Here is a 19796-nt window from a genome sequence, read left to right on the forward strand (position 1 = left end):
CTCTCTTTTTTTAAATGGATTAAAGCATTTTTGTGACGTTGCTTCGTAGCCTTCACTTCTTCTTTTTGCTGTACATTGTGGTAGTCTGCCGCTTATATTTTTAGTGTTGGCTCCACTTGCCCTAGTCATTGTCTGGCTTTTGTATTGGTGCTCCCCATACACACCCACGGAGGTTCATTTGCAGCGGCACCTCTCCTCTCTTGCTACAGACAGCACTATTTTAGTGTTTGCATGTGAAACATATCTAGATATTCTCAGTGCACCAGCATTTTAAATATTTCAGATGCTCAGAGATTCAGCAGGGCTTGTATCAAGTCAGCAGTGATGCAAATTGAGTCATTACCAAATGATACAAGCAGCTTAGGCTCTCTGTATAAGTGCTGTTTTTAAAATCCTAGAGCACAGAGCATACTTTAATATACTCTTGACATAGCTATAGCTTTTACTAGAAGCATTTTTGCTAACACAATTATATTGCAAAAATGCTTCTTTTGAAAGATGAAATGCACCAGTGTGTGTGTCACCTTTGGCTGGAATATCCTTTTAAAAAACAACAGATTAAACGTAAGCTTTTTCACGGAAAAAATAAATATATTGCTAGCATTATTAAATAGTACTGTTTTGTTTTAAATAAATGATAGAAATTTTAAGAATAGTCTGTCACCTTAAGTCACTAACTGTCGAACTCCAAATTGTGCCTTGGAGAACTCGATTTGTAATTATTACATTTTCTTTTGTTGCAGGTTTTCCACTACTCTTTTACCGCTTCATATGAGATATTCAATATTCATACAAGGTAAGAAGTCAATAATTTAATACCTGTACATGGACATATTATATTAAAATATCCTATCTTTGTAAATTAATACAAATCCCTGTTTTTAAGGGAAGTTTGGGAGTTAAATCCCCCAGAGGTGGAAGATTCTGTTTTACAATATGCAGCATGGGGAGTTCAAGGACAGCAACTGGTAAGTAGTATGTGCACTTGTCTTGGGAATAGGATTGCCACCTCAGCCATCTTTTTCTGGACACTTATGAGTTACACATGCTGCAGGGTATGCTGGGAGGAACATGAATAGTGCGGTCCAGGGGTGAAATTCATGTTCCTCTCTACACTTCCTGCAGCATTTGCAACTCATAAGTGTCCAGAAAAACATGGCCAAGGTGGCAAACCTACTTGTGAAAGGGCAGGATAAACTTAGCAATTACATTGTAATAATCTGTGCTTGAACAACTTTATTTGTATTTATATGAAAGGCTGCTATAAGCCAAACCCCACACAATCTTTTCATTATATACTTTTAGTTGAAGGTGGCTATTTTTGGAATTTTGACTCCTTTTAAATATAAATTGGGTACTTTTTCTCTTTACAAAAAAAGGTAATAGGAAGCTTTGTAATATTTAGACAATGGGGCCCATTTGTCAAGCTCCGTAAGGAGCTTGTGGGCCGGTGTTTCTGGCGAGTCTCCAGACTCGCGGGAAACACAAGTTATGGAGTTGCTTCATAATCCTGTCCGCCTGCTCTGATGAGGCAGACAGGAATAGCCGGAAATCAACCCGATCGAGTACGATCGGGTTAATTGACACCCTCCTGCTGGCGCGAGTCTGCAGGGGGCGGCGTTGCACCAGCAGCTCACAAGAGCTGCTGGTACAATGCTGAATACGGAGAACGTATTGCTCTCCGCATTCAGCGATGTCTGTCGGACCTGATCCGCAGTGTCGGATCAGGTCCGACAGACATATGATAAATAAGCCCCAATTAGTGTAATTTAGGGAAGGATGTAACGTGAAGATGGAAATGTTAAACTGATAAATATAAGCTACAAATCATTTTTATTGGGGTATGTTGCTTTAAGTAATTCAGGTGATTCATATGTAGATGAGGATTAGTAACCTGTTCTGGGTGGAACACCATGTATATATGATTGTCTGAGATCAGAGGGAGTTGTCTATGATTAAAGGGATATTACAGCCAAAATGAAAAAATACATAAATGCATTTCAGTTTTCCAGAAAGCAGCATTTTTGCAATACACACAAATAAAAAAAAAACAGCTTCTACTTAATATATCAATATCAATGGTGCATTTTAATATTGGCTTAAAGGCGTTATATGTCTGTAATTACCAGGAGTGGAACTAACATTGGAGGCACCAGGGCCCATATGCTGGGGGGGCCTATAGCAGCCAGTCTATACATAGGCATGTGCAGAATGTGTACAATCCTAATGTGGGGGAGCCATTTATTAGTGCAGGTTGCAGGTCTATGTATCTATCTATAATCAAAATCATTAAAGCAGAATGTATATTATTACTATTGCTTCTACCGAGTTACCTTTGGGAGCCCAAACTATTTTTTTATTATCCCATATTCTCATGTGTGGTAACCCAACTTGAAAGTAGGAATATTTCACATTTTGATGCTCTTCACATAGAAGACTATGTTCTATTTAGTCATAAATACACATTTCTATATATAAATTGGATGTTTTTTTGGTACAATATATATCTATACATACATATATATATATATATATATATATATATATATATATATATATATATATATATATATATATATATATATATAATATTTAGCATAGGTATAGATAGATAGATAGATAGATAGATAGATAGATAGAGATATATAAAAAGGAATATCTATTTATAAATACATAGAACATGCTATGTACAGAATATTGGAATGTGAAATATTTACAGTAAATACACAGTATAACACGTTTGTTAAATATGAATATTGCATAAATTGGTTATTACATATTTTCATCTACTTAACTGCAAAGGACTCCAATGCACTTCTATATATGTCTATGTTTATATGTGTATATATGTCTGTAAATACATATATGTACACACACACACACACACACAGATATATATATATATATATATATATAGTGCAGTGATTTTTAACCTTTTTTTTGCCGTGGCACACTTTTTTACATTAAAAAATCCTGTGGCACACCACCATCCCAAAATTTAAAAAAAAATCACACATTGTAGCCTAATACAGCATATATAAATACACATACACACAAACACACACATACTGTATGTATTGTGCTGTTATGCCATGCCTCCTACAAACTACCCCTGCACTGGGAGTAAAAAACAAGCAAAGTTTAAAAAATATGTTACACTGTTGTCAGTCTGCCGTGGCACACCTGAGGATCTCTCACGGCACACTAGTGTGCCACGGCACACTGGTTGAAAAACACTGATATAGTGTATATATATATATATATATATATATATATATATATATATATATATATATATCAAAAATAGGAGAGAGTACTCACTGGGCTTGATATATGCAAAACTTGCTTTTAATTAGTGATGTTTTGGGGAAAGCTTCCCCTTCATCAAACCCCGGTCTCCTATTTTTGCCCCCACCTCCCACCACAACTTTTCTCTCAGCCCAAGATTTTGCCAGCTACTTCAACAACAAAATCGACTCAATCAGAAATGAAATTAGCTCTCAACATACTACCAGTCTCCCTCCCCCTCAAAAGCTCACAATCATCCAAAACCCACATAGCCATAAATGTATCTCTTTTGCCCCTGTTACAGAGGATGAAGTTTCTGCCATTATATTATCCTCTCACCTCACTACCTGTCCCCTCGACCCCATACCCTCACAACTACTCCCCTCCCTCTCTTCTACCCTTACCCCTATACTCACACACATCTTCAACCTCTCCCTCAGCACTGGTATAGTTCCCACATCTCTTAAGCATGCATTAGTCACACCTATCCTCAAAAAACCTTCTCTCGATCCAACCTCCCCATCCAACTACCACCCTATTTCCCTACTACATCTTGCCTCAAAGCTTCTTGATAAGCTAGTATATGCACGTCTATCTATTTCCTTACACTAAACTCCCTCCTTGACCCACTGCAATCTGGATTTTGCCCCCTTCACTCAATAGAGACAGCAATTGTTAAGGTTACCAACTACCTATTTACAGCAAAATCGAAAGGCCACTTCTCTCTACTTATCCTCCTTGATCTGTCTGCAGCCTTTGATACTGTCAACCACCCTCTTTTGCTCCATACCCTCCAATCCTTCGGCATCTGTGACACAGCTCTCTCTTGGTTCTCTTCCTATCTTTCTAACCATACCTTTAGTGTAGCCTTCTCTGGGGCATCCTCTGCCCCGTTACCACTTTCTGTTGTGGTACTGCAAGGCTCTGTCCTCGGTCCCCTTCTCTTCTCAATCTACACGTCCTCACTAGGTTCCTTAATAAAGTCCCACGGGTTTCATTATCATTTGTATGCTGACGATACCCGAATCTACCTCTCTGCACCAGAACTATTTTCTTCCTTGCTAACCCGTGTCACTAACTGTCTCTCTCATATCTCATCTTGGATGTCCTCATGTCCTCTCACTACCTCAAGCTAAATCTCTCCAAAACTGAGCTCCTTATTTTCCCCCCTTCTTTCAAAATCTCCACCCCCCATGTCTCTATAACTGTTGATAACTCCATCATTACCCTAACCTCACATGCCTGATGTCTTGGGGTCACACTGGACTCAGATCTTTCTTTCACTCCTCACATTCAATCCTTGGCTAAAGCCTGCCGCTTCCACCTTAAAAACATCGCTAACATTAGATATTTCCTTACACAAGACACAACAAAGATTTTAATCCACTGTCTCATCCTTTCCCGCCGTGACTACTGCAACTCTATCCTTTCTGGTCTCCCTAGCTGCCGCCTAGCTCCTTTACAATCCATAATGAATGCCTCTGCCAGGCTCATCTTCCTTGCACGTCGCTCTCCATCTGTCGCACCTCTCTGCCAATCCCTTCACTGGCTTCCTCTTGCCTCCAGGATTAAACACAAAATTCTCACTCTGACACACAAAGCCCTCAATTGCAATGCTCCCCCCTACATCTCAGACCTTCTCTCCAGATACTCTCCCTCCCGTCCCCTTCGCTCCGCTCATGATCTCCTACTCTCCTCCTCTCTTGTTACCTCCTCACATTCCCGTCTATAAGATTTCTCCAGATTGGTTCCCATCTTATGGAACTCTCTGCCTCGCTCCACAAGAATCTCCCCTAGGTTTAAAAGCTTCAAGTGCTCCCTGAAGACTCTACTACTCAGGGACGCTTACAACCTACACTAACCTTCCTATCTCCACTGCTATTCCCTAAAACCCCATAGCATGTAAGCCTATGAGACTAGCTGTTTGTAGTTCACCTTCATAAGAGCCGACTACAACAGTACAACTCTCAGCAAGACCCTCTCTCCCCATTTGATCCCTGTAATCATTTTTATATACCACCTATGTTCATAGCGCTGCAGAACCTGTTGGCGCTCTACAAATACCTGATAATAATAATAATAATAATAATAATACTTTACCTCATTCAGCACCCTGGCATTTGAGGACTGTTTGTGAGAGTGCACCTTTTATCGACCTGTATGTGTGTGTGTGTGTGTATATATATATATATATATATATATATATATATATATATATATATATATATATATATATATATATATATATATATATATACAGTACATATATCCATACATCCATATGCATATTTAGACATGTATATGTATGTATCTCAATGTTAAAGCCTTTTGTCTGACTTTTTTGTAATACATGAGATCTCATATATTTGAGCCCTTATAACTTATTTGTTCATTTTTTAATTTTTTTTTTATTAGATAGTGTTTTTATGAGTGTAACAGTTGTTTTGTGACACTTTTTTGTTTTGCGTAACAGTTAACCAGAGCTGTGAGGATGCAGTAATTAATCTAGTGTAATTTGCAATTATACGCTCACGTTTACTTTCAGCTTGTAATAGGAGCGCTACATCCATCGTGCAAACAGCCATGATAAACCCTTTTTCGCTTGTGCAGAAGTGTTAGTGTGCCACTCATAAACTGGAACTAAATGTGACATGTTTTTAAAAACAATGAATGATGGCTTTCAATCAACACAATCAGTCAGACGAGCAACAATGTTAATATTTATGTGTAAAGGAATGCAAAAATGCTAAATTAGGTTTCTTTTTTCTGCTATAAATAACATTTAGTAGAAAACCTCTACCCTTTTTTCTGTAGACAATTGAATAGGGAAATTCAGTTGTAAAAATGCTAGACCTAGTAGCAGTGATAGTGCTGACAGTTAGGATTTGCGCAAGTGGACATTCAGAAAGGAATCGTTATGAGGAAATAATGAATCATGTTGCAAATTCTAATGCCTGGCAAGGTCTAGCGGCTCTACCGAGCTGGCTTCTCACAGACACTTCCTGGCAGATAGGATACACAGCCACGTTACACCTGCTGCCTTTTTCAATTTATTTTCTTATCATTGTGACTGAAAGGTTAGAAATCATTAGACAGAGAATCCTAGGACTCACTGCTGAAGGAGTTTCAATTATCTGCCAAAAGACTGGAAAGGATTCTGGATAATCTGAGCTAATTGTAATCAGCCATGGCTGGCGGACGGGAATTTCATTATCTCCCCAAACTCTCACTCTGTGCTCAAGCAGTTCTCCAATGAGGCTGAATTGGGCTTAGATACAAGTTTCATTTTACTGCTGGTTGCTGAATGTGTGTCCCCTGAAGTCTAAATGATGCTCCTGGTGATCCTACTGAACATTCTGTGAGGACCAAAACTACATGCACTGTGTTTTATAAGCTGTATACAATGTGTATTGTATAAAATTCAATTTTTTGCTAAAAACTGATGTGATACAGTTGTAGATATTCCAAAGTATGTATTTGTAATGTTTAGGGGAAATACAGTATTTTTTTTATATATATATTTAAAGGGACATGAAACCCAATTTTTTTATTTTACGATTTATAAAGACCATATATGCAATTTTAAACAACTTTCCAATGTACTTCACTCTCTTGATATCCTTTGTTGAAAAGCAAATCTAAATCAGCTCAGTAGCAGATTTGTGTCTGCACATAGATGCCTCGTGTGATTGGCTCACCCATGTGCATTGCTATTTCTTCAACAAAGGATATCTAAAGAATGAAGCAAATTAGATAATAGAAGTAAATTGGAATGTTTTTTTACAATTGTATTCTCTATCTGAATCATGAAAGAATTTTTTTGAATTCCATGTTCCTTTAAATAGAATATATTAGAAATTAAAGATGCATGAAACCCCCCAAAAAATGTGTTCATGATTTAGAGTATATCATTTTGCACACATTTACATATTGCTTCATTATCTTATGTTGAAGTAGCAGCAATTCACTACTGGGAGCTAGCTAAGCACATCAGGTGAGCCAAAAAAAAAGAGCTATAGATGTGCACCCACCAATCAGCAGCTAACAAAAGTAGTGAACTGCTGCTCCTGAGTCTACCTAGCTATGCTTTTCAACAAAGTATACCAAGAAAGTAAAGCAAATTAAATAATAGAAGTAAATTGTAAAGTTTTTTTAAAACTGCATGATCTGAATCATAAAGGTCTTTTTTTTTACTTTACTGTCCCTTTAAATAATGCATTGTAAAACATTTAAAACTATCATTAATTTTTAACAAATTCAGCTTTTTTTGCTGTCTGTGGTCATCATGCTGTTAATACCTTCTATTTCAATTTTTATATATGGTGTATTTATAGAAAGAAGGGGTTCTAATTCAATTTTTAAATGTGTTAGCTTATCTTCCCAACGATGCACAATTAGGGGAAGACATAAATAAATTCCTACACAGATTAAGTTATCACTGTGTAGGATGTGGACTTCAGCCTTTCTTGGAGCAGTGATTTTTTCAGATTTAAAAGAAAAGTGTCAAAATACATAATTAAAATACATTACAAAGTTGATTTACTACACATTATTAAACATGCTGTGGGGAGTTACATTTTAAATGTCCATTTTATTCAAATAATGACATACTTTAATTCTTTAGAGCATGTCATTTTATGACTAGCGACTATGCACCTCTATGCTGCAGAGAACTGCTGGTCTCGAGCGGGAGCTGCCGCTAAACCAATCAGAAGCGCTAGTTACACAGGTGAGTCATGCAGCTAGTGCTACTGATTGGATCAGCTGCAGTTTCTGCTCGGGACCAGCAGTTATCGGCATGTAATAAGAGCATGTCATATATTTGACTAGAATGAATTAGTGTCCCTTTAATGCAATGTAGGGTTTATTTTGTGTAATAATATTTCAAGTGTTCTTGGGGTTAATGATCATGGACGTTTTCCTGTGATTAAAAAATTCATAGTTGTTATACTGACGACTCCGTGGCAGCTAATACATTGGTCTGTGAAGCATAATAGGACACACTTAAAGCACAAATAATAATAATAGTGTTTAAAGTTCTCACAATTTCTGCATTTATTTCACCGGTGGTTTCTGGCAGACTCATTTTGTGTGTCTGGAAGCTCATTGGGCTATAGGCTTGGATGTCTGGGTGTCTGATTAACTTCTAGCTGTGGATATGATTGTGTGTTTTTGGCTGTCTGGCTTGATCTAGTCCTTATATCTGCCTGAATTTACACAGGGTAATGCAAGTTTTGTAACATAACTGATTGTTCCGCTAGTAGCTTGTTTATCTGTATATTAACCCATAGAGTTTCCAAATCACATTTACACAGCATTGGAGGCTGTGCAGTTTCTCAGATAAATATTCAAGTGTTTTAGGCTAGAATGCAGAAAACAGTATACAGAGCAACATTTCTCATTTGATCATCCTTTTTCAAGTTTAATAAAAAAAAATGAAATGCTCAGACACAGTTTATACAAGCCCACGGCTATGGCCTTTTTCTAACCAATTGCATGTCAAGTTATATGTTAATTGTGTAGGCACACAAAAATACATAGATACATATAAAATGTATACATCTTGTGTGCCACTTACAGTGTCTTAAACATTTTGGGCTAGATTACGAGCGGAGCACAAACATTTGCGCTTGAACAATAAGAGGTTTATCGTGGGGGTTTGCACTCATCAGGCTTACCGCTGGTATTACATTTTGAAAGTAAATGTGATCGCTGAAGTACAATCGTGATTTACGCTAGAATGATAACCACAACTTCAGAGCTCTGGTTAACTGTTTTGCAAAACAAAAGAGTTGCACAAAAAACATCAAAAATACATTACAAAGTACACTTACACTCATAATAACAATTTCTTTCCTATGACATGGAGAGTCCACAACATCATTCCAATTACTAGTGAGATATTCAACTCCTGGCCAGCAGGAGGAGACAAAGAGCACCCCAGCAAATCTGTTAAAGGCCATAATACCCAAATGTTTAAACACTTGAAAGTGATGCAGCATAGCTGTAAAAAGCTGACTAGAAAATATCACCTGAACATCTCTATGTAAAAAAGAAATATATTTTACCTCAAAAGTTCCTCAGTAGCCACCTCCCATTGTAAATGATTTCTAAGCAGCATATTAGTGTGTCTGTCCTGGGACAACTGAAAGGATGAGCTTCATGCACTCTCATATTATTTCACCAATCAGGTAAAGGAAGCTTACTATGAAATCTCATGAGAGTTAAGTCAAATCTCATGAGATCACAGTAAGAGTTCATGACCTCAGCACTGCTGATGCTGATTGGCTGCTGTTCATTTCTTCATTTTTTTTTTTTTTTTTACCTGCAGCTGGGAGCAGCTGAGTATAACTTTTTAAACAGAACTTACTCTGCTGAGCTGAGGAAATTGTGAGGTAAAATATCTTCCTTTTTTACATAGAGATACTCAGGTGATATTTTCCTGTCAGCTTTTTACAGTTATACTGCATCAGTTTCAAGTGATTTAGCATATGAGTATTATGTCCCTTTAAGTGTAACTGGTTTACCCATAACCCTGAGTCATTCTCTTTGCCTCTGTCAATGGAGGTTGTGCGAAGTTGGTGTCTGAAGATTTTATTCCTTTTATGGGTACTTTTCCCTGCAAGCAAGGATTGGGGTCTAGCTGTGTCCATGCCAATCTCTTGAGTAAGAGTAGTGGTGGCTTTTAGCAGTTAAAATGCGGCGAGGAAGTCTTTGCTTTACTTTTAACACTTGTTACCCCTTTGCAGTTACTCTGTTCTTTCTTTTCATACAGGTCTATGACAGGGAGTTGGGTGCTTGCCACACCTAAGGATCAGCATTCATCATGCAACTGGACCTAAGCTAAGTGCTTTTGCCTTCTAGTTACAGAAGGATACCAGCATTTAGGAGGTTAATCCTCTTTTTAGATCCTTCGTTTGGGACTTAATACTCTTTATTAGTTAAGGTGTCATTTTTAGGACATGGCACTTAGATTTATAGTATGAGTCAGTTCATATGGGCATTTTCACTTGGCAAGGGAGTTTAAGGGTTAATAATTTTACTACTATATACAGCTGAGAGCTGGCTCTGAGGCCTTGGCTCTGAGATTCAAAGTGGCTCTGAATTATAAGTGGTCGAGTTAAGAACTGGAGTTAAATCCATAATGCTATCATCTAGAATGCTCTACTAACAACATGAAGCATTGTTCTAACTATTCATCATCTCATCTCTCCACAGGTATGCATTTCCTTCTCTGCATTTCTTGCCCTGGTTGTTATCCCACATCCCTTTAATGTTTTTTCAATATACTGGTATGCATTTCCTTCTCTGCATTTCTTGCCCTGGTTGTTATCCCACGTCCCTTTAATGTTTTTTCAATATACTGGTATGCATTTCCTCTGATGTCTGAATTTATGACTTTTTCTGTATAATTGTTATCAGCTCCATTGTACAATTTCTGTGTGCATCCCCCATCCATTTGACCACCCCCCATCTAATTTACAAGTGTGTAACTCCAGTCTACCTAACTAGTCTACTTGTAACACAGCTGCCTTGAATCAAATCATTCCAACCTTAATTTTACTACTATATACAGCTGAGAGCTGGCTCTGAGGCCTTGGCTCTGAGATTCAAAGTGGCTCTGAATTATAAGTGGTCGAGTTAAGAACTGGAGTTTAGAAACTGGAGGGGAAACTGCAGACCCCACTAACAGGTAATCCTTACTAACTATACACCTGCACAATGCTCTCTATGTCCTTTCTGCTCTGTCTGTCTGCCATCTTCCTAAAACTCGCTGCATGCCCTTATAACATCAATAATCCCCACACTATCCTTATCTCTCCCTCCCTTCTCTCATCCCCTATGCTGTCCTCTCATGAACTACTCTGTTTCCTTAGCAATACTTGCCCATCTAACTCTCCTGTGTCTAGTCATACCCGCTCCTACAAGTCTCACTCTCACCTTCTATCACTCTCACTGCTACTACTGCTTGCTTCTGGTGACATCTCTCCTAACCCTGGCCCTGCAGCAATCACCACAGTCATACACTCTCGCTCAGTCCCCCACAATACAAACTCAAGGTCACGCGATCCCAACAATCTCATCTCCATTAACCTACAGCGCTTATCCCCTCTCTTTTCTTGTGCCCTCTGGAATACACGCTCTGTCTGTAACAAACTTACAACTGTTCACGACCTGTTTGTTTCTAACGCTTTCCATCTTCTAGCAATTACTGAAACCTGGCTTTCTTCCTCTGACACTGCTTCCATTGCTGCTCTAACGCACGGTGGTCTCCACTTTAGCCACACACCTAGGCCAGGTGAGAGACATGGTGGCGGTGTTGGAATCTTACTGTCCCCCTCCTGCTCCTAACAGCACCTCCATCCTCATCCATATCTCTCCTTCTCCTCCTTTGAAGTCCATTGCATCTGCATTTTCTCCCCCCTCTCCCTCAAGGTGGCAGTTATCTATCGCCCCCTGGACCGACCTCCCAATTCCTCGACAACTTTGCTGCCTGGCTTTCTCACTTTCTCTCTACAAATACACCTGCTTTAATCCTAGGGGACTTTAACATCCCCATTGAAAAACCATCTACCCCTGCTGCCTCTAAACTTCTCTCACTCACAAACTCCTTTAGTCTTTCACAATCCACCCTATTCCCTACTCAACGTGATGGACACTCTCTTGATCTAGTATTCTCCTACCTCTGCTCCCTTTCAGATGTCACCTGTCGCCCATTTCCCATCTCAGACCACCATCTGCTCACCTATAATCTCAATGTACAGGCTAAACCTAGTTCTACCCCCCGCCTCCGCACCTGTAGAAATCTGCACACTGTGGATCCTCTCCAACTTTCTAACCTTATTCAAAAACGCCTTCCCCACACTTCCATGGTATCCTGCCCTGACCTTGCTACAAGCCACTATAACAATACTCTCTCCTCTGCACTCAACACCCTTGCTCCTCCATAAATACGCAAAACCCCACGTCGTCAGCTCCAGCCCTGGCACTCTCAGCAAACACGCTATCTACAAAAATGTTCCCGTGCTGCTGAACGTGCCTGGAGGAAATCCCGCTCTGATTCCGATTTCCTACACTATAAGTTCATTCTTTATTCTTACTCCTCTGCCCTTCACTTAGCCAAGCAAAACTACTTCTCTTCTCTCATATCTTCTCACTCCTCAAACCCTAAACGTCTCTTCTCCACTTTCAACACTCTCCTCTATCCACCTGCACTACCCCCCTCATCTGACTTTAGTGCTCAAGACTTGGCAAACTACTTTTTCAACAAAACACTTACCATCAGAAGTAACATCCCACCACAAGACTGCAACCTTTCATCTCCACCCCCGGTTACCCCCTCCAACACTCTCAGTACCTTCCCCCCAACCACTGAGAATGAAGTGAGTTCCCTATTATCTTCCTCACACCTCACTACCTGCCCCCTTGACCCTATCCCTTCACATCTAATACCTTCTCTGTCCTCTAACCTCACCCCAGCTCTTACTCACATATTCAACCGATCCCTTACTACTGGTTCATTTCCATCATCCTTCAAACATGCAAACCCCCATCCTCAAAAAACCCTCCCTCGACCACAATTCTCCCGCAAACTACCGCCCCATATCACTACTTCCGCTAGCTTCTAAAGTCCTTGAAAAACTAGTTTTCGATCGCCTAACACACTTCCTATCCTCCAACTCATTGCTTGACCCCCTGCAATCTGGCTTCCATCCCCAACACTCAACTGAGACTGCCCTTGCCAAGGTTACTAACAATCTTCTTTCTGCTAAAAACAATGGCCACTATTCTATACTTATCTTACTTGACCTGTCTGCTGCCTTTGACACTGTTGACCATCCCCTCCTCCTATGGACTGTCAGCTCCCTTGGGCTCTGTGACATTGCCCTCTCCTGGATCCACTCTTATCTCTCTAATATGTCATTTTCTGTCTCATTTGCTGGCGACTCATCCTCTCCATTGCCTCTGTCTGTTGGAGTACCTCAAGGCCCTGTTCTAGTCCCTCTACTCTTCTCTATTTATACTTCCTCACTGGGTAAACTTATTAGTAGCCATGGCTTCAACTATCACCTCTATGCTGATGATACTCAGATCTACCTATCCACCCCTGCACTCTCTCCTTCTGTCCTTTCCCACATCAGTGACTGCTTATCTGGCATTTCTTCCTGGATGACCACCTAAAAATCAACATGTCCAAGACTGAGCTTCTTCTAATTCCCCCAACTAATTCTACTCCAGTTTCTAACTTTACTATCACTGTCGGTGACACCACTATCTCCCCATCACCCCAAGTCCGCTGCCTAGGAGTTACACTTGACTCCAATCTGTCCTTCATACCCCACATCCAATCGCTCTCTTCATCCTGTCGCAACCACCTACACAATATCTCCAAAATTCTTCCTTTTCTGTGCTGAAACTACTAAACAGCTAATCCATTCCCTAGTAATTTCCCGGCTTGACTACTGTAACAACTGTAACAACCTACGAACTGGCTTTCCTCTCTCCCACCTCTCCCCCCTTCAATCCATCCTAAATGCCTCTGCTAGGCTAATCCACCTCTCCCTACGCTCTGTATCTGCCACACCCCTCTGTGAGTCCCTTCACTGGCTCCCCATTCACAGCAAACCTGGTCTGGCAGAGATCATTTCAGAGATTACAGTTGGAAAGGGAAGTAACTTTAAGGGACAGAAGTCCTCCTCTTCCTCTTCTAAATCAGATCAATCCAGATCTTTTTGGAAATCCGAACAGCCCTGGAACAAGGGAAAACAAAACCAGACTCTTATTGAGCATGAAGGTTCCACCCGTGATTCCAGTGTGGATAAGGTGGGCAGCAGGGTTTCTCTTTTTCGTCAAGCCTGGATATGCGATGTCCCAGACCCTTGGGCGGTGGACATAGTATCCCAGGGTTACAGAACGGGATTCAAGTCTTGCCCTTCAAGGGGCAGATTTTTCCGGTCAAGACTATCCTCAAACCAAATAAAGAAGGAGGCCTTCTTAAACTGTTTAAATGACCTATACTCTCTGGGAGTTATTGTTCCTGTCCCTCTAGCAGAACAGAGTCTAGGATTCTATTCAAATCTATTTGTGGTTCCCAAAAAGGAGGGAGCTTTTTGGCCCATTCTAGACCTCAAGTGTCTCAACAAATTCCTCAGGGTTCCCTCCTTCAAGATGGAAACTATTCATTCCATTCTTCCTTTGGTACAGGAAGGTCAGTTTATGATGACCATAGACCTGAAGGACGCATACCTTCATGTTCCTATTCAGAAGGAACAACATCAGTAGCTGAGATTTGCAGTTCTGGACAAGCACTTCCAATTTGTTGCACTTCCATTTGGTCTGGCCACGGCTCCCAGAATATTCACAAAGTTTCTGGGGGCACTATTGGCTGTGATCAGATTCCAAGGAATTGCTGCAGAACCTTATCTAGACAACATCAGGTTCAGGCGTCATCTTTCAACTAGCCTAATCTCATACAGAGATGCTGCTGTCTTTTGCTAAATTTCCCATAGTTGGTAAGGTGAATTTAGAGAAAAGTTCTCTTGTCCCAATCTACCAAAGTGTGCTTCCTAGGCACTATAATAGATTCCGTGTCCATGAGAAGTTTGTCTGACGGAGGTCAGAAAGACAAGATTCTTGCTTCTTGCCTTTTTCTCCAGTCTGTCCTTTCGTCCATCTGTGGCCCTATGCAGGGAGGTGATTGGGACTTGCTGGTCGCATTCATGGACATCATTCCTTTTGCTTGTTCCATCCATCACCGCTTGCAGCTTTGTATGCTCCGTCAATGGGACAGAGATCATCTAGACTTATCTAAGAAGATAAATCTGGACCCTCTAGCAAGAGACTCTCTCTCGTGGTGGGTGTCACAGGAACATCTGTCTCGGGGCACTTACTTTCTAAGACCTTCCTGGGAAATTGTGACTACAGACGCCAGCCTGTCAGGCTGGGGAGCTGTTTGGGGCCCTCTAAAGGCTCAAGTCCTGTGGTCTCAGGAAGAGTCCTCTCTTCCCATAAACATCTTGGAGTTGAGAGCTATCTTTAATGCCCTATAAGTGTGGCCTCAACTGTCGTTGGTCCGGTTTATCAGATTCCAATCGGACAACATCACCTCAGTGGCTTACATCAACCACCAGGGAGGGACTCGGAGTTCCTTAGCCATGAAGGAGGTGACTCGCATTCTGCAGTCACCACATTCCAGGAGTGGACAACTGAGAAGCAGATTTTCTGAACAGACAGATTTTTCATCCCAAGAAGTAGGCTCTCCATCCGGAAGTGTTCTCTCAGATATCCCTCAAGTGGGGGGTTCCAGATTTGGATCTGATGGCGTCCCGCCACAACGCCAAGGTTCCAACGTACGGTTGAAGGTAAAGAGATCCTCTGGCCGTTCTGCTAGATTGCTCCTAGCACCAGCGGGTCGCCAACACAGTGTCCGGGACCAACTGGTGGTCCTCGAGATGATGTTGGTGTCCATAACTCCATCAAGCAGGAATTAATCTCCTCTGATGGTGTCACCCCAGTTTGCAACCGCAACTCCCTACAGTGCCTGGCTGGACATCAGTGAAAACCGACGGAGGAGGAGTTAAATTATAAACTTACTTAGCTAGATTGTATTTTTAACTCCTCCTGCACGGGCGCGCTGCTCAGAGAAAGATGCTTCCATTCTAAATAGCCAGCCAGAGGTTGGTATAGTCTTGGCTTGAAAATAGTGGGAATTAAAGTATATAAAAAAAGAAAATCTTAAAAAAAATTCTCTCATATTTAATTTATTTTCTTCCCTTTTACCTGTCTCTTGTAGTAGTTTTCCTAATTCCTTCAGATGGACTTACATCACTGTTTGTCTTCCTCCCCTCCATCTTCTTTTTTTAATTTTTATTAAATATGAATTATTTTTCATTCTATTAATTTTCCCGCGCACAAAGCCATTCCACCTGAATTCCAGTAATTGCCATCCAGCAGATCAGCCTTATCCCACCAGTATTATAGTAATTGCCAGTAACATCAGTCGGGTTAGCTCACATCCATATTGAGAGCTTTCTGATATTATCTGAATTTATGACTCAATGTCTGTCGATGATCATAAGTAGGTTTTGAATAATTACTAACTGGGGAGGGTAACTTGAAAGTCGTGTGTCCTTTTAAACATAATTATTTTTTTCCTTACTTTCTGCCCCTCTGTTTCAAGCTCAAAAGTTGGCACTCACCCTTCATCTGTCATTTGGAAGTACTCTCTCAGTTTCTGTCATCCAGTTAGTTAATTCCAAAAAATAATTCTTAAAAATGTGTACATAATGTAACTTAGCTATGGTTATACTAGTTATGTAACAGTATGTGTATATATATATATAATATATATATATATATATATATATATATATATATACACACACACACACATTATAGAGGTTTGTACCTTTTAAAAAAATAATGTTAGTGGTCCATGGGATTCATAATTGTGAGTTTCGTGGTCCCTGAGGTCCGAAAGGTTGGCGACCCCTGCTCTAGCAGGTCCTTGGGGGTTTTCTCTGGCATATCTGTTTCCTCCCTTTGCTCTCCTTCCATGAGTCATTGCTTGTATCAAACAGGAGAGAGCATCGGTGATACTAAAAGCTCCTGCATTGCCTCGCAGGATCTGGTACAACGGATCTAGTATAAGGATGTCATCGTCTACCTCCTTGGAGGTTAGCCTCAGAGGAAATACTACTTCTACTTCAGGGTCCTTTCCTCCATTCAAACCTAGATTCTCTGAAGCTAACTTCTTGGAGATTAAATGCAGAGTTCTGTCTAAACGTGGTTTTTCTGAAGCGGTCCATTGAAACTATGATTTCAGGCTCAAAAAACGGTTATTCGCAGATTTACCATAAGATATGGTGGAAATATCTTTATTGGTGTAAAATCTAAGGGATTCTACTGAGCTGGGTGAGGATTCACCAGATTTTGTCTTTTCTTCAGGATGGCCTGGATAAGGGTTTATCGGTCAGTACCCTAAAGAGTCAGTTTTCTGCATTATCTATACTTTTGCATAAATGTCTAGCAGAGATCTACCAGATGTTCAAGCCTTTGTACAGGCACCTGGTTAGAATCAGGCCTGTGTTTAAAACCTGTTGCTCCCCCATGGAGCCTTAATTTAGTTCTTAAAGTTTTGCAACAGGGTCCATTTGAGCAATACAGTGTTGTTGATATTAAGACTATTATCTGAGAAAGTTTTTGATTCTTGTTGCTATTTCTTCTGCTCGCAGAGTATCTGAGCTTTTCAGCTCTGCAGTGTGATTCCCCCCCTACCTTATTTTTTATGCTGATAAGGTGGTCCTTCATACTAATTGGGTTTTCAACCCTAAGGTGGTATCGGATTGAAACATTAATCAGGAAATTGTTGTTCCTTCTTTTTGTCCTAATTCTTTTCAAAAGGAACATCTTTTGCATAACTTGGATGTGGTGCAAGCTCTAAAAATTTTACTTACAGGCTACTAAAGATTTTCGGCAATCTTCTGCCCTGTTTATTGTTTTCTCTGGAAACGTAAGGGTCAGAAGGCCACTTCTACTTCTCTGTCTCTCTGGTTGAGAAGTTTGATTAGTTTGGCTTATGAGACTGTGGGAAAGCAGCCTCCTGAGAGAATTACGGCTCATTCCACTAGGGGCTGTGTCCTCTTTTGGGCTTTCAAAAAGAAGCTTCTGTGGAACATATTTGCAATGGCGGCAACATGGTCCTCTCTGCATACTTTTTCAAAATTCTACAAATTTGATACTTTTGCTCAACTGAGGCTTCTTTTGAGAGAAAGGTTCTTAAAGCAGTGGTGCCTTCAGTTTAGGTCCTCCTGCCTTTTTTTTCTCCCTCCCTGTTCATTCCGTGTCCTCGCTCTAGCTTGGGTATTGGTTGCCAGTAGTAATTGGAATGATGTTGTGGACTCTCCATGTCATAGGAAAGAAATCAAAATGGGTATGCTTACCTGATAAATTTCTTTCTTTCCCCGACATGGAGAGGCCACAACCCCCGTCCTCTTTTTCATTACAATTGGGCAGTTTTTTTCTGTAAACCTCAGGCACTTTTTACCCTTGTGTTTCTTCCTTTCCATTTCTTTTGGGTGAATGACTGGGGGTTATGGGTAAGGCTTTGCCTCCTTCCTGCTGCCCAGGAGTTGAATATCCCACTAGTAATTGGAATGACGTTGTGGACTCTCCATGTCCCGGAAAGAAAGAAATTTATTAGGTAAGCATACATTTTGCTATCTAATAAAAATTTTGAAAAAAAATGCACAAAAAGTTATAAAGGCTCAAACATATGAGATCTCAGGTGTTAGAGAAAAAAAAGGCAGACAAAGGGCTTATAACATTGAGATACATGCATATACATGTCTAAAGATGAATATGTATGTATATGTTTATGTGTATATATATATATATATATATATATATACGTGTGTATATATATATATAATATATACTATATATATATATATATATATATATATATATATATTTACACAATATTACAGGTATTATGTATACAGGCAAAGTGGCACTCCAGATCCTCCTTACACAACAGCTTCAGGTGCTAGCAGAAAAGCAAAGTACAGCCAAAAACAGAAAGCACTCCAGAAGTCTTGTTAACTTTATCACCTTGTAATAGTGAACGTTTTCGGGCTACTAACAGCCCGTCCTCAAACTTACAAGGTTAGCAAAACACTTACCACCCCACTGTGTTATAGACCGCCACCAAGACCAAGTGCGCCACGCTCTCCGCGGTGGATGCGCCGCCCCTAGCGAGTGACGTCATCGCCCGCGGCAACGTGGAAAAACTAAAAAGGGCAAAAGACAACAGTAAATATATGCGGACATCGAGATAAACAAATTCTAAGCACTATAATAGTCCAGCAATATGCATATACAGAAGGCAAACAAATAGATATAGAACAAATGTAGTTAAGACAAAACCAACGGTTGTCATAGTAACAGATAAACAATCAGGCTACCTGTCAACTGGCTGTATAAGCGACTATGGGGCTCCACAAAACAAATAGATTTACCAATCTGGTAAATAATTTTATAATAAACACATGTGTTAACCATTATTATGTAGAGTGGAGTCACATCCCCGAACAGCCTAGAAGAAAGAAGCAAATGTTATTTATTATTTCTAAATGTAAATAAATCATGGCTCTCATTAATTAACAGAAATGAAGAATTTTAGAATTTTATGGACTCCCCATAATACACCCTTCAACTCTGGAGACGGGTCAGTAGAAACACCTCCAATCCAGCTGTGTTTTAGACCATAAGGTACCAGTGTGTTTAATTCGAAAGTCCATTTCGCTTCTCTTTGTAGAAGTAATCGGTTTCTATCACCCCCCTCTAGGTAGTCGTGGTACATTGTCCTATGATCGTATATTTCAGATCCATGATGCTGTGATGGATGCCTCCTGAAAATGTCTGGCCACTGGTTGCTCAGAAGTACCCTTGTTAAGTGCCAACTTGATTGCAGATCTATGGTTTGCATCCGGGTGCGTAAGTCATCA

At 40.2% G+C, this 19796-nt stretch overlaps 1 protein-coding gene across 1 annotated transcript in view; it reads left to right on the forward strand.

Annotated features, from left to right (window-relative positions):
- DPP10 (dipeptidyl peptidase like 10) overlaps positions 1-19796 on the forward strand; it is a gene marked incomplete at its 5' end in the record, with an annotated part of 707293 nt that overhangs the window by 528626 nt on the left and 158871 nt on the right. Inside the window, 2 exons of the mRNA XM_053698006.1 lie at positions 744-796; positions 887-968. Of these exons, the coding sequence (XP_053553981.1) occupies positions 744-796; positions 887-968 (135 nt within the window). The remainder of the gene's footprint in view (positions 1-743; positions 797-886; positions 969-19796) is intronic.

Source organism: Bombina bombina, chromosome 1, assembly GCF_027579735.1.
Source record: "Bombina bombina isolate aBomBom1 chromosome 1, aBomBom1.pri, whole genome shotgun sequence".
Classification (NCBI taxonomy): domain Eukaryota; kingdom Metazoa; phylum Chordata; class Amphibia; order Anura; family Bombinatoridae; genus Bombina; species Bombina bombina.